Raw genomic sequence first — 13,216 nt, forward strand, 5'->3', positions numbered from 1 at the left:
ACGCGGCTCTTTGATCAACACTTTATTATGGCTCAAGGTACAATAATAATTAAAGAATGCGACCGGATTTACAAATACGTCGTGACAGAATCCGCAACCGAGAATTCTCTCCTTTCACAACAACCGTCGTCGCCCAGCAACCGACAGTCGCGCCGAGCGCGCGCCGTTCACGCGATACCCGCGGCACACACGCGGTGTCCGCCGCCTCCCTCCTCTTCAGATCGTCCCGACGATCAAAGGAGGACTCCAGTCTTCCTGCTCACTCCAGCTGCTGCTCCAGGATCTTGAGCCAACTGGCCGAAGAAATTCTTCTCGAATAACTTCTATCTTCGAGGCTTCGACAATTTCTCGACACACTTCGATCTTCGGACAGGGAGGGGAAGACATGCGTGGATCCACCGCCCTAAATTGGGCACCCCAAGTCCCCGCCTCGGCATCTGCCCAACGGTCCACGGGAAACCACGCGTCGAAAACCGTGAGTGAGGCAGTCTTCCCTAACAGTATAAGTTAACAATAAAAAACGCTTCGCGACAACAACAACTTCCACGAAGAGGCGTCCCACGCAGACCACAACAACGCGACAACCGCTCCGCGACGACGACAACTCTCACGAAGAAGTGCCCCGCGAAGACTACGACGACGCAAAGACCGTTCCGCGACGACGACGACTCCCGCGCAAGAGTGTCCCACGACGACCGCCGAACCGGGCACCGACATAACTAAACGGAAATAAAAGAAACACCAACAAAACATGCTTTTGAAAGCAAAACAAACAGACCAAATAAAAGAAAGAAAAAAAAACAAACAAACAAAATAATTTAACAAGTTTCCGATGTGTGTTCCAACCGTTCACAAAACGACGCCAACCTGTCAGCATGCACAACCTTACACTTATGTCTACTTGAGCAACGTATGCAATACACTACGTCACTCAACTTTTTCACCACTAAAAACGGCCCTTCCCAATTCTTCTGCAATTTAAGAGCTTTACCCTTACTCCTACAAGGATTAAAAAATCAAACCTTCTGTCCCTCATCAAAAAGGACATGTCTGGCCCTACGATCATAGCGCACTTTCGCTTTATTCGACTTCAACACCAACCGCTCCCTAACATCTTGATGAATTTCCTTTAACTTCTCCCCCAATTCCCGAATATAATCCTCCGGAGAATTCGAACAATAATTCGGCGGAGCACTCCGCAACAAATCTAATGGCAGGCGCAGATCCCGACCAAAATTCAATTCAGCCGGAGTAACTCCCGTAGCCTCATGCCTAGAAGATCTATAAGCAAACGGAAACATAGGAATCCAACAATCCCAATCCTTCTGATTCTCGTCAACAAACTTAGACAGATACTGCAATATCGTCCGATGCTGCCTTTCAACTTGCCCATCAGACTGCGGATGAAAAGCAGTAGTCCTCGTCTTCTTTATCCCTAACAACCACGACAGCTCCTGAAAAAGTCGAGACTCAAAATTCTTCCCCTGATCCGTATGCAACTCCAACGGCACACCAAACCTGGAGACCACCTGACTAACAAAAACTTCCGCAACGGTCGACGCTCTAACATTCTTCAAAGAGAAAGCCTCCACCCACTTGGTGAAACAGTCTACTACCACAAGAAGATATTTATTTCCTGAAGAAGACGCTGGAAAAGGACCCAGAACGTCCATCTGTAACCTCTCAAAAGATGCGCCAGCATTAAAGATCTGCAACGGAGATTTTCCCTTATCCAAAGGACCTTTCTTTGCAACACAAACCCTACAAGACCTACACCAATTTTCTACATCTTTTTTGCACAAAGCCCAATAAAACCGCCTACGAATCTTTTCCAACGTTTTATTTACCCCAAAATGCTCCCCAGAAGAAGCATCATGAGCCTCCTCCAAAATCTGTTTTATCCTCTTCTGAGAAACGGTAACCTGAAGAAAACTAGACTTCAAATTTAATGCTACCCCCCTCTTATACAGAACTCCACCCACCACAACTAAAGCGTCCCAATGGGACCAATAGATCTTTGAAGAAGAGCCCGTAGCCGAAACCTCCTCCCACGAAGGGCGTTTATCCCTCTCCTTTCCCAGCAAAACAATCGACACAGCCTGATCTCCCAATTGATCCTTTCGCCACTCCCCAGAAACATCATCTTCCAAAACTATACGAGCCACCTGCTCCTCTTGCTCCAAAGCATCTCTCACCTCCACTCTTGAGCAATACCTACAATTTGACTCCGCACAAGGCCGCCTAGAAAGACCATCCGCGTTCCCGTGCGCTCGACCGCACCGATGCACTACCTCAAAATCATACTGCTGAAGCCTCTCCGCCCAACGAGCTAACTGACTCTCCAAATCTTTGAACGACATCAACCACCTAAGAGAAGCATGATCAGTACGGACCAGAAATTTCCGCCCATACAAATAGTGATGAAAAGATTTAATCGAGTCTACCATCGCCAACAGTTCTCGCCGCGTAACACAATAGTTCCTCTCAGGCTTATTTAACACCCGACTAAAATAAGCAATGACTTTCTCCGTCCCTAGTTGAACCTGTGACAAAACTGCGCCAACACCATGACCGGAAGCATCCGTGTCTAAAATCAACTCCCCTTCCTCAAGAGGAAAAGAAAGTATCGGAGGCGAAGACATCATCCGTTTAAGATTCACAAACGCTTCCTGACACTGCTTCGACCAAACGAACTTAACCTGATTTTCCGATTTCAAAGCAAACAGCGGTTTCGCAATCAGAGAAAAACCCTTCACAAACTTACGGTAATAAAAACAGAACCCCAGAAAACTGCAAACCTGCTTCTTATTTTGTGGAACAGGCCACCCCGCCACAGCCATAATCTTCTCAGGATCCGTCGAAATCCCCTTGGCTGAAACTACATGCCCTAAATATTTCACTTGTTTCCTAAATAAATTACATTTCTAAGGATTGAGCTTCAAATTGGCCGCTCTGAGCCTCAGAAAAACCCTTCTCAAATTAGCCACTATTTTCTCGAAAGACTTACCAAAAACAACCACATCATCCAAATATACTAAACAAATCTTGGACAATAATTGATAAAGAATTCGCTCCATCGCACGCTCAAAAGTAGCTGGAGCGTTACACAAACCAAACGGCATCACCGTGAATTGCCAAAGTCCATTCCCCACCGAGAAAGCAGTTTTTTTCCTGTCCTCCGGCCGAATTTTCAATTGCCAATATCCACTTTTCAAATCCAGGGTAAAGAACCACTCATTCCCGGACAATTGATCCAGAAGATCGTCAACCCTAGGGAGGGGATAACAATCCTTAATTGTGACCGCATTAAGCTTACGATAATCTAACCCCCGTCCTTTTTCTTCACAATCACCGCCGGGGAGGTCCACGGGCCAAAAGATTCCTCGATGACCCTTTGGTCTTTTATTTCCTGAAGAATTTTCTCCACCTCAGCCCGCATCCCCAACGGGATCCTCCTCGGAGCTTGTTTGATCGAGCGCGGATCTTGAAGATTTATCTTATGCTGAAGAACATCACAATTCCCAGCCACAATTTGATCAGAAAAGACATCCTGAAACTCAGTCAAAAACTTAGCAAAAACGTCCCTCTGTGCCTCATCTAGATCAACAGAATTTCGCTCATAGAAATCTTTCAAATCAGCTGACCACCCCCGGAAGTGTCACACACTCGACAGCAAGACACTTCCGACTCACCCGAGGAAGCAACAAAAAGCGACTCCAACGCCCTGCTCAGACCCGCCTTCCTGAAAAAGTCCAATCCCAGAATACAATCGTCTAGTATATCCGCTACGTACAGAGGCATGCTCAAAGAATGTCCCCCCCACAACAACACGAGCCACACACATAAACTCAACCGGAACCTCCTCACCGGTAGGATACTTCAACCTCGGTCTCTCTGTCAACCTACAACATTGCGACCTTTCTACAAAATTAAAATTCACGATCGACACATCGGAGCCCGTATCAAATTTAAAATAATACGATTTTCCGTTCAAAAAACCGGAAAAAACAAATAAATTATTTTTCTTATTATTAATTCGTTTAACCAAAAATACCCTTTCCGGGGTGTCCCACCCCATAGCCGAACCCACCCCTGGAAGCTCAACTAAGCCTTGTTTTCCGACAAATTAGCCGAACACTCGTAGCGGAAGTGCCCCTTCTTTCCGCACTTCCAACACTCCTTCTCTCTTCGCTCACCATCTCCCCTCTGCTCTCGCTCCTTCTTCGTTCCATTCCCCGTCTTCCGCTCGCCGTTTTTCTTAAAATTATACGGCGCTTCCCTGCTCGCCCCAAAACTATTCTCTTGAATAGCCTTTACTGCCTTCGCCCGTTCAACAGCAGTCCTCAACGACGTCACATTTTCTAATTGTAACGTACGCTTCACGAAGCCATCCGAGAGAGCGGCAATGAATTGCGCGCAAGCGACTTTCTCGCAAACTTTGTGCGAACTCTCCGGGTACGCAAGACGTGACAAACGCTCCAGATCCGCGCCGAGCGCCGCAAAATCCTCGCCACCCCTCTGCTTACGATTCGCGAACTGCGCGTAACAACTTTGAAAAAGCTCCCGCTCCTCGAACCGCGATTCTAACTTCGAACGTATCTCATCGTAACTAAACCTCTCCTCCATCCCCTCTAAAACCGAGCGCGCTTTTCCCCTCAGATTCGTGGCCAAGACCGTTGCTTTCGCCGCGTCGCTCCACCCGTTCGCATGCGCGACCAACTCGAACTGTACAAGGAACTCTCTCCAAGGAACACTCCCGTCAAACACGTCCGGCTTAATTTTCACTCCCGACACTTCCCCCGCCCGAATAGGAGAACGACTCGAAAACGACTCGCTTGATACAGCACGTTGAAGCCGCTCCTCCAGGCATCGGACGTCCTCCTCCTTTCGGCGCACAAAATCGCTAAATTCCCGCTCCTTCTGACGGAACGAATCCCTCTTAAGACGACGCTCCTCCCGCAGCTGCTCCAGCTCCTGCAGGACCGCGCGCAACGTTTCGTTCTCGGACGTTGCCGCCGCTCCCGCCGACGCCGCCGACGCCTCCGCCGCTCCAGCCGCAACTTGATTGCGCGTTCTTCGCGGCGAGTGCACTAAAACCATACCGCCGGTCTCTCAAGCTTGATCCCGGACGACCCAAAATTGTTACGCTCGCAGTGAGAACGACTCGTCTCCGTCGCGACTAAACTCCGCGATTCGCGCAACCGTCCGCGGAAATAAGAGAACGCGGCTCTTTGATCAACACTTTATTATGGCTCAAGGTACAATAATAATTAAAGAATGCGACCGGATTTACAAATACGTCGTGACAGAATCCGCNACCGAGAATTCTCTCCTTTCACAACAACCGTCGTCTCCCAGCAACCGACAGTTGCGCCGAGCGCGCGCCGTTCACGCGATATCCGCGGCACACACGCGGTGTCCGCCGCGTAAAAATATTGTAAAGGGCACTCTCCTGAGTAGTGTTCAAGAGGTTTTAGGCGGCGCCCATTTTTTATTAAAAAAATATTCTTGAAAAATATGATCAGAAAAATGACCGTCGAAAACAGTTTAGAGGTGTAATTTCGGTAATTATGCAAATTAGGGGAGCCACCTCCGATTTGAATAATTTGTACATATGTTGTCAAAGACATTGTTCCGAGTAATAATGTGAAGGTTTTAGGCGGGGGTCGTTGTTTGTTAAAAAGTTACAAGGGGAAGAAGTTTCATGACTGAATTCTTATTTTTCGGTTCCACGTACATTTCGTTTGTGTTGTAAGCGTGTAGGCAGAGGGAGCTGCGCCCCCCTGCAGAGGAGGGGCTACGCCCCTCCACCTGCACCTCTCTGAGCTTATCATGTTTTGCGATTTTTTTCAGAAGCCAAATACAGTAGAACTCCATTTATATAAACCGGAAGGGAGACAAAGAGTTCACATAACTGGATAGTTCATATAATAAGAGCTCACCTACTTCCCCCACCATCTACCGCACGAGCGTCGCCCGCTCTTATTATCTGAACTATCGATGGTGTTCAAATAATAGAAGTAGACGTTCAAGGTATATAAATTCAATTGGTTTTATTTTATAACATTTTATAAAGAAGTAGCACTCTCACCAGTTTTCAATCTCTTTAGTATATTGTTTTTATTAGAAAGACTAAGTACAGTTCGTTTCTTACGGTTTGAACTACTAAAATCATGTTCGTCGTGAGATACGTTGTAAGTTTTACTTTGAGACTAACGCGTAGAAGTAAGATTAATTTTGAATAAAAGAGTGTTTTGTACAACACGTATTGTTAATGTTTACATTTTAGACATTGTGCGACGCTCGGCGATCAACAACTGAGCGTCGCAGGTCGCCTCACTCCTGAACTCTAGCTGAGCTCCTATTATCTGAACTACCAGCAGTTGTTCAGATAATAAGAGCTCAGCTAGAGTTCAGTTAATCAGGCATTGCACAAAAATCGGTTCATATAACTGGAGTACATATAAACGGAGTTTCACTATACCAAGAAGGTTTAAAAAGTTTAAAGTTAAAAGTTTAAAAGTTTAAAAAATTATTAAGAAAAAGTTTTAGTAATGAAGCATCGTAGCTCAAAGGAGGTGCAGTTGGAGAGGCGTAGCCTCTCCCCTGCAGGGGGCGCAGCCTCCTGCCTACATGCTTACAACACGAACAAGAAGAATATAAAAAAAGTAGTCATTGATTGATATTAATTGAGAATAATTATGCGTCATATACAGAAATTCATGGAACATCATATCGAAAGTTATTTGCCTTTCACAACGATTTCGCACATATGTCAAACTTTGCTCGGAATGATAGATAAGCTATGTCACGCTTCGAAACATAAACTGAGTAACAGTCAACAATACCACTTATAAATGTGTATAATTGTATCAGTAACCCTGAATGTTTTCTAAGAACTGATACCTAAGAGCAAATGTGTATTCCGATTCATTATTCTACATTATTTAGGAAAATAAAAGTCGCGTTTTTCAAACATTCTCGATTAATATTTTTTTAATACAAAATGAGCGCCGCCTAAACCCTCTTGAACACTACTCAAGAGAGTGCCTTTTACAACATATATCAAAATCAAAGTCATCGGACCTTAATCCCCTATACTCAATAATTACCGAATATAGATACAGAAAAGATACGCTATAAACATACTCAGTTTGAAGAAAAGAGAGAGGGAGAAATGGCAACTCAGTAACCATCAGTCATGCGCAAGAAGACGCGAAACATTTTCCCACTTCGAAGACAACCGACAGACTGAGCAGTCCCCCTCCCACATTCATGGTACATGTAACGGTCTCCCCATCCTACCATAACGCTTAAAAACGAACAGCGAATGATTATGTCGCGTTGTAATTTTCCAAAAATGAAAAATACGGTTTCAGCTTGTCCGTGTCCGACATGACGTTAATTGAATTGCCTTGTAATTTGATGTGTATCATCTCGGAAACGGATCTCTTGAAAAATAAAGATTCTGTGTTTAAAACTTTGGTATTTTGCCAATTGAAATTGTGGTCTGTATCAATTCTATGTGCTGTGTAACGACAGAAACATTCTCTGCGTGACAATTGATCTGATTTTTGTGTTCGTAAACCCTAGTTTTGAGTTTTCTCATGATCTCGCCTACGTACAAAGTATCGCAATCATTACATTGCAACTTATAAACTACGTTTTTTTTGTTAAATTTCTATCGGATCTTTAATATTTTTAATAAAACGATTCAATTTATTGAGACTTCTATAAGCTAACAAATTTCTATCTCCCCTTTTAAACGATTTCGAAATTGTGTACAATAATTTATTGATAAAAGGTACAACGAAATAAGTTTTGACGGTTTTTAAAGTTGGCGTGGACACTAACTGTCCGATTTTCGGTTAATTTTGTTCGCAATCAGATATTTTACACAATCATTGATAACTTTAAAAATTATTTCCAACGGATAGTTGTTGGAGATGAGGACGTTGATTATAAAGTTTATGTTTATCGTATGAAACACAGGTGACACAGAGACAACAACAGAGCTCTGTCTACCATTCCGATAACGGTTTCTATTTTTTGAGAGACTGGGTGTAAAGAGTGGTAATTTAAATACTTACCCGCGAAAACGTAGGCTTATATTATATACCAATTGCACATGATTGTCTCGTTATTAGACACAATCAATTTGACGTCTAAAAAGCTCAAAGAATTTCCATCCTGCGTCTCAATCGTAAAAACATAGCGGATCAAAACGTTTGCATCTTTGTTAAATCCACGAAATAAAGAATTTTACCCGAACATCAGATACACAGCTTGTTATTGCCTCCTCCCTATCTTTTTATTTAAACATATAAGGAGCACGAAACATATAATAATAATTGTTCTTTTTTGAAACTATGTTAACTTTCTTATTTGTTTCTTATTTTTTCTAAACTCCTAAATTCGGAGATTAATAATAAAACAATTAAAAAACTTCATAATAATAAAATAGTAACAATAAACAGTTGTTTGTGTCATTTCTACTCTTTTATTTAAGTATTGTACTTGTCGTAACACTAACTTCTTATCAATATATACAATGGCTTACTTTTTCAAGTTTACTTTCTTAAGTTAAAATCGAATACAGATATATAGTTACAGTTTCCCAGATTTTATATCTATCTTCTACATATAACTGCCGAAGTTGTAACTATTGTATTGTAACGGAAATTTTTTTATAGTCCTTCGTGTAGTTTTCAACGGGACTGGCCTGCTTAAAATATCGGTCATCGATCTCGGCGTATCAATTTATACTCAGCTTCCGTACGTACTGACCCGTATCGCCTAGAAACCTGTATATATTCAGGCATGTCACACAAGCCCCGGTCCTCTGGCGTAATAAACTAATTTCTCCCTCCGGCCTGGATTACACAACCAACGCTCGCGCCATCAACGCCGTCGTATAAACCGCGACGTGTATTTATAATCTCTTCAATGCGCGCGTCGTACATGTCGCGGTTGGTTTAATCGCAACTGAACTTGTACACACGTAAGCGCGCGAATGCACATATATTCGTTAGTAAAACTGCATCTCGGGAGATGACATACACTTTTCCCATGACTGAAAATTTTCTTACAAATTCATCTACAAACACAGAGTCAAATTCCTTTGATTACTTTATTTGGATTTTATTTCACTTTTTCCGCACAACTTCTATTTTTTTTCATTATTACGTTTATAATTTTTATTTTGTTATGTAGTATAATACAGTAAAAAAAAAGAACAATTGTAAAATTGAAGTTTGAATGAAATTGCATTGAATTCTTCGAAAACTTTATTCAGCTTCAGCCGAGGCTATTACCATTGGTAATAATCACTTATTTTAGTAGTAATAATTTATAACAAACTACTATTATATTGTTCATTTTGCATTTGTAATATTTTAAGTAAAATGTCATTGCAAATATTTTCTTGTTTACGTCATTTTTTTCAATGCTGTATTTTATTCGTCATTGTTTGCGATTTAATATATCTTTAACTCGCGGTCCTGACACTCGAAACACATAGAGAAATTTCTCTACGGGATTTGTGCAACACCTTGCATACGCGCGACCTTACAATAGCACGTTTCTGTAGCGCTAGCTTTGTAAACGAAGAGTTGGTTTTTACGAGTATTCGGGCTCGATAGAGACCACTACCCCATCGTACGCGGCAACCCTTCGTGTCAACCTCTCGCCGGGCTAAAATTAGACGAGCCCGAAGGACGGGAGATGAGGGAGGTGAGGGTTTATTCAAATTACTCCGGCAGTCTCTCGCGCACGAGCGCAATATTCTTGCAGAACTTACTGTCTGATTTTCGAGGCAAAGTGTGGTGTGTCTATTGAATATCTTCCGACGCGAGAAAACGGAAGCGTCAACGATGCATTTGCACGACTATGCAGTCGCTTTGTCGCGTCATCGGCGAGAATTAATGACGAACGCTTGTGGAAATAGATCGCGGGTTTTTTGCGCGAGTTTCTCGTCGTCCGCAGGGCAGAAAGAACGTCGCTCTCGTGAATAATTAATTATCATCCTAGTGATTAATCTATTTCCGTTGTTGCAACTTTGATCTTCATCACGGCACTTTGCGCACGCAAAATATCAAAGAAACTTGAACACGTAATAAATCCGATAGGAAAATTAATCTTTATAAAATTGAAAACTTTGCCTCTTTTAATTTGTGTTAGACACAAGTTTTTTTACGAAGTACTCACGATATTGCTGTATAATAGTCATTTGTTACTTCTATCTGTTTATCCTTTAATAATTTTCTCTCGGAAAATATCGCCACGCAAGTGGAACATTACATCGTTTATCGTATAACTTTTTAACTACATTATTCATCGGAGTCTTTTTTAATTGCCAGGCGGGACAAGTCCACCTTTTCTCGGTTGCGGAAGTTAATTTATCGATGATAATTAAAGGCCTCAGAATCAAAGCAGTAGGAAGGAACGAGAAAGAAGACGCTACACTATCACTTTTACAAAGATCGCGGCGTGCGCATTGGTACTTACCGTAGTTCTCTCTAGGCAACGAAGTAGGTGATGATGTTGCAGTTCGAAGATGTCCCGATCGTTGGGCGCTTCCTCTACGTTCTCCGCATTCTCGTCGTCTCTATTCTCAGCGGCGGTACCTTCGCCGGCACCACCGGAAACGGCAGCTCGCGCCTCCGCTTGTCTCTTCTTGGTGAGAAAAGCAGCGCCGCTCGATGCTTTGGCGAGTTTGATGCGAGCCATTCGGGCTTTCTGCATATATAAAACCGACAAAAATGTTAGTCCATGTATGTCATTTTTTCTTTATTAAAACACACGGTAAATTGTAATAAACATTAAAATCTACTTGACAGTTTTCGAGAATTTTGCAAGTTTTTGTAATTCTTAAATATCAACTCGAATCTAATATGAAAAGTGAACGTGACGCTTTTGCGCGTTTTAATCGCGAGAGACTGTAAAGTCATCGTATTTATGTTGCCTAACAAATGCACTTTTGTTGTAGTTCAAAACCGCCGTATGTTTAAATTCTTCAACGTTTTCGTCGAAAAAATCGTAGTTACCTACTTGTGCAAATATATGCAAATTATCTGATTATAAATTGAATAACATTTGTGTTCTCCTATCGTAAACGAATATACAGAAATATGTCCTGCGTTATTTCACAGTTAAGTATGCTAGGATTTCTCCCAATCTTCCGTCAAAAATAAATTCCTGGTAAGGCCGAATGAACTTTTATCTCGGCGTTCGTTGACACATAAAGCACGAACTTCATTGCGCCGTTTTAAATCTCCATTTCACGTCACTTGGGAAAGCTTCTGGTTGACTAATGGTTGACAATAAAGTTTTGTCATCGTAAATATTTTTTAAACAGAGATTTCCGTTTAAAAATCTTTCCTTTTTCTTTATTAAAAGAAAATTTATTTATTTAATAGATCCTTATATTTTTGCAATATTTTTAATGCAAACAAAACTAAGCGACGTTTACATCTTATAGATTTATAAGAATTAAACGCGCATAGGTATCGACCAATCGCTGTTAATTGTTGCTTAAAATATTTTTTTCTTCTGCAAGAAAGGAAATGTTTCTATAAAAATGTATTCTGGCTATTGAAGTAAAACACTGCTGTTGATGTGTGAATATTTAAATATGTTTATTGAAACTTAGTAGCATTAACGTTTTCGACCTTGTATTAGGTCCTTATCAAATGCATTTAAATTACTTTGGTAATGTACGTCGCACAGTGCTGATCGTCCATATCGCACAAGCAGGTCGGACCAACACTTTACAATAGGATAAACGCGACAGTCGTGTATAATCTCTTCGACAAAAATTTACAGAGATTTATCATTCTTGATTCTATTAAACTAACAATATAATACAATATATATTACAGAAAATTTGTAATAATACATTATTATTTAATGATATTCCAGGAGTTGAAATGCATACTTGGAATTATTTATTTATAATCTTGGAGAGGCGAGAAACTATAAATAAACATGGCTCTTTCCGCCCTGTATTTTTCTAAGCGGTTTTATAAATAAACGACCTTATGCAACTTTATTGACGCTGAGACAAGCACGTGTCTAATTTTTCTTTTTCCTTACGCTCGACCTGCAACAACCATCGCGTTATTTTATGCAGTAAGAGATCTGCTCACGACCGTCAAACGCAAATAATTTCCTTGGAAATGTTGTTCAATTCTTACAAAATATATTTTTTATAGTTACAAAGTAATTATTGAAACTAGGAAACAATAGTTTTTTTATTACAATTTATTATATTGAATTTAAAAAAACTAGAAAAGGAAAAAAGAGAGAAAAAAGAAAAAATCAATAATAGAATCATACTAAATAGAAACAGTTAACACACAGTAATCGTTCATTCAAAGCACATAAACTAAGTGTTAAATAATCCTTCAAACTCGAAGATTTTGATGTAACAAAATGAAACAACAATTTTCTCGTTATTTTACGCGATAGTACATCGCAAGATAAACTCTAGACGACAAACGGTTTTTCCGGCCGCAAAACAAGTATCAACAAAGTTGCGCATATCGATCGCGCTAATTTTATAACTTTCGTAACTTGCGCTATGCAATTGTGGAAAGTGCTACATGTAGCAATAAAACCAATTTAATGTCCACACGTCTCTCACACACGCGCAATTATCATAAACACAAAATGAGCTGAAATGCGTCATATGTATATTATTATTGTAAGCTTTTCAAACGCGCATAGGTATTGACCAATTGCTGTTAATTGCTGCTTAAAGATTGAAAGAGCTCAACGTTTCCTATCGTTACTATTTTTGTTGAAAAACAAAGTAAAACTGGTGGCTAGACAGGCGGAAAATTTGTGCTTTAGTCAATAAAACTATATAAACACAATTAGTTAAGTTTTTGTAGTGAAAGTTTAATAAAATAATTTTATGTAAAGTTAAATGAAGTACACGAGGCTAGAAAACCTACGCAATATTTTTATATATTTTATACAGCATATCTAATCATCTCTATATATCTATAGCTTTATTTGTGTTTATCAATTTCATTAAAAAATGCGTTTTTTTCGTGACATGACATTAAATAATAACACTTAGCAATGACAATAAGTATCTTATTGGCATTAATATATACCTAAAGCTTCTCAAATTATAATCCTATTTAATTGCATTTTGTGCGAAATAAATAAAATGTATAATAAAAACAATTAGGCAAATCTAATTTTACTT

At 40.6% G+C, this 13,216-nt stretch overlaps 1 protein-coding gene across 13 annotated transcripts in view; it reads right to left on the minus strand.

The window, feature by feature from the left end:
- LOC109858523 (potassium voltage-gated channel protein Shal-like) overlaps positions 1–13,216 on the minus strand; it is a 171,955-nt gene that overhangs the window by 61,794 nt on the left and 96,945 nt on the right. For all 13 annotated transcript variants that reach the window (XR_002250628.1, XR_002250625.1, XR_002250624.1 and 10 more), the window contains exon 2: positions 10,507–10,737. Coding sequence is in view for 8 of the 13 variants with exons in the window: in XM_020435871.1 (XP_020291460.1) it covers positions 10,507–10,737 (231 nt within the window). In the remaining 5 variants the exon portion in view is untranslated. The remainder of the gene's footprint in view (positions 1–10,506; positions 10,738–13,216) is intronic.

Source organism: Pseudomyrmex gracilis, unplaced genomic scaffold (assembly GCF_002006095.1).
Source record: "Pseudomyrmex gracilis isolate BER0280 unplaced genomic scaffold, ASM200609v1 scaffold_210, whole genome shotgun sequence".
Taxonomy (NCBI): Eukaryota; Metazoa; Arthropoda; class Insecta; order Hymenoptera; family Formicidae; genus Pseudomyrmex; species Pseudomyrmex gracilis.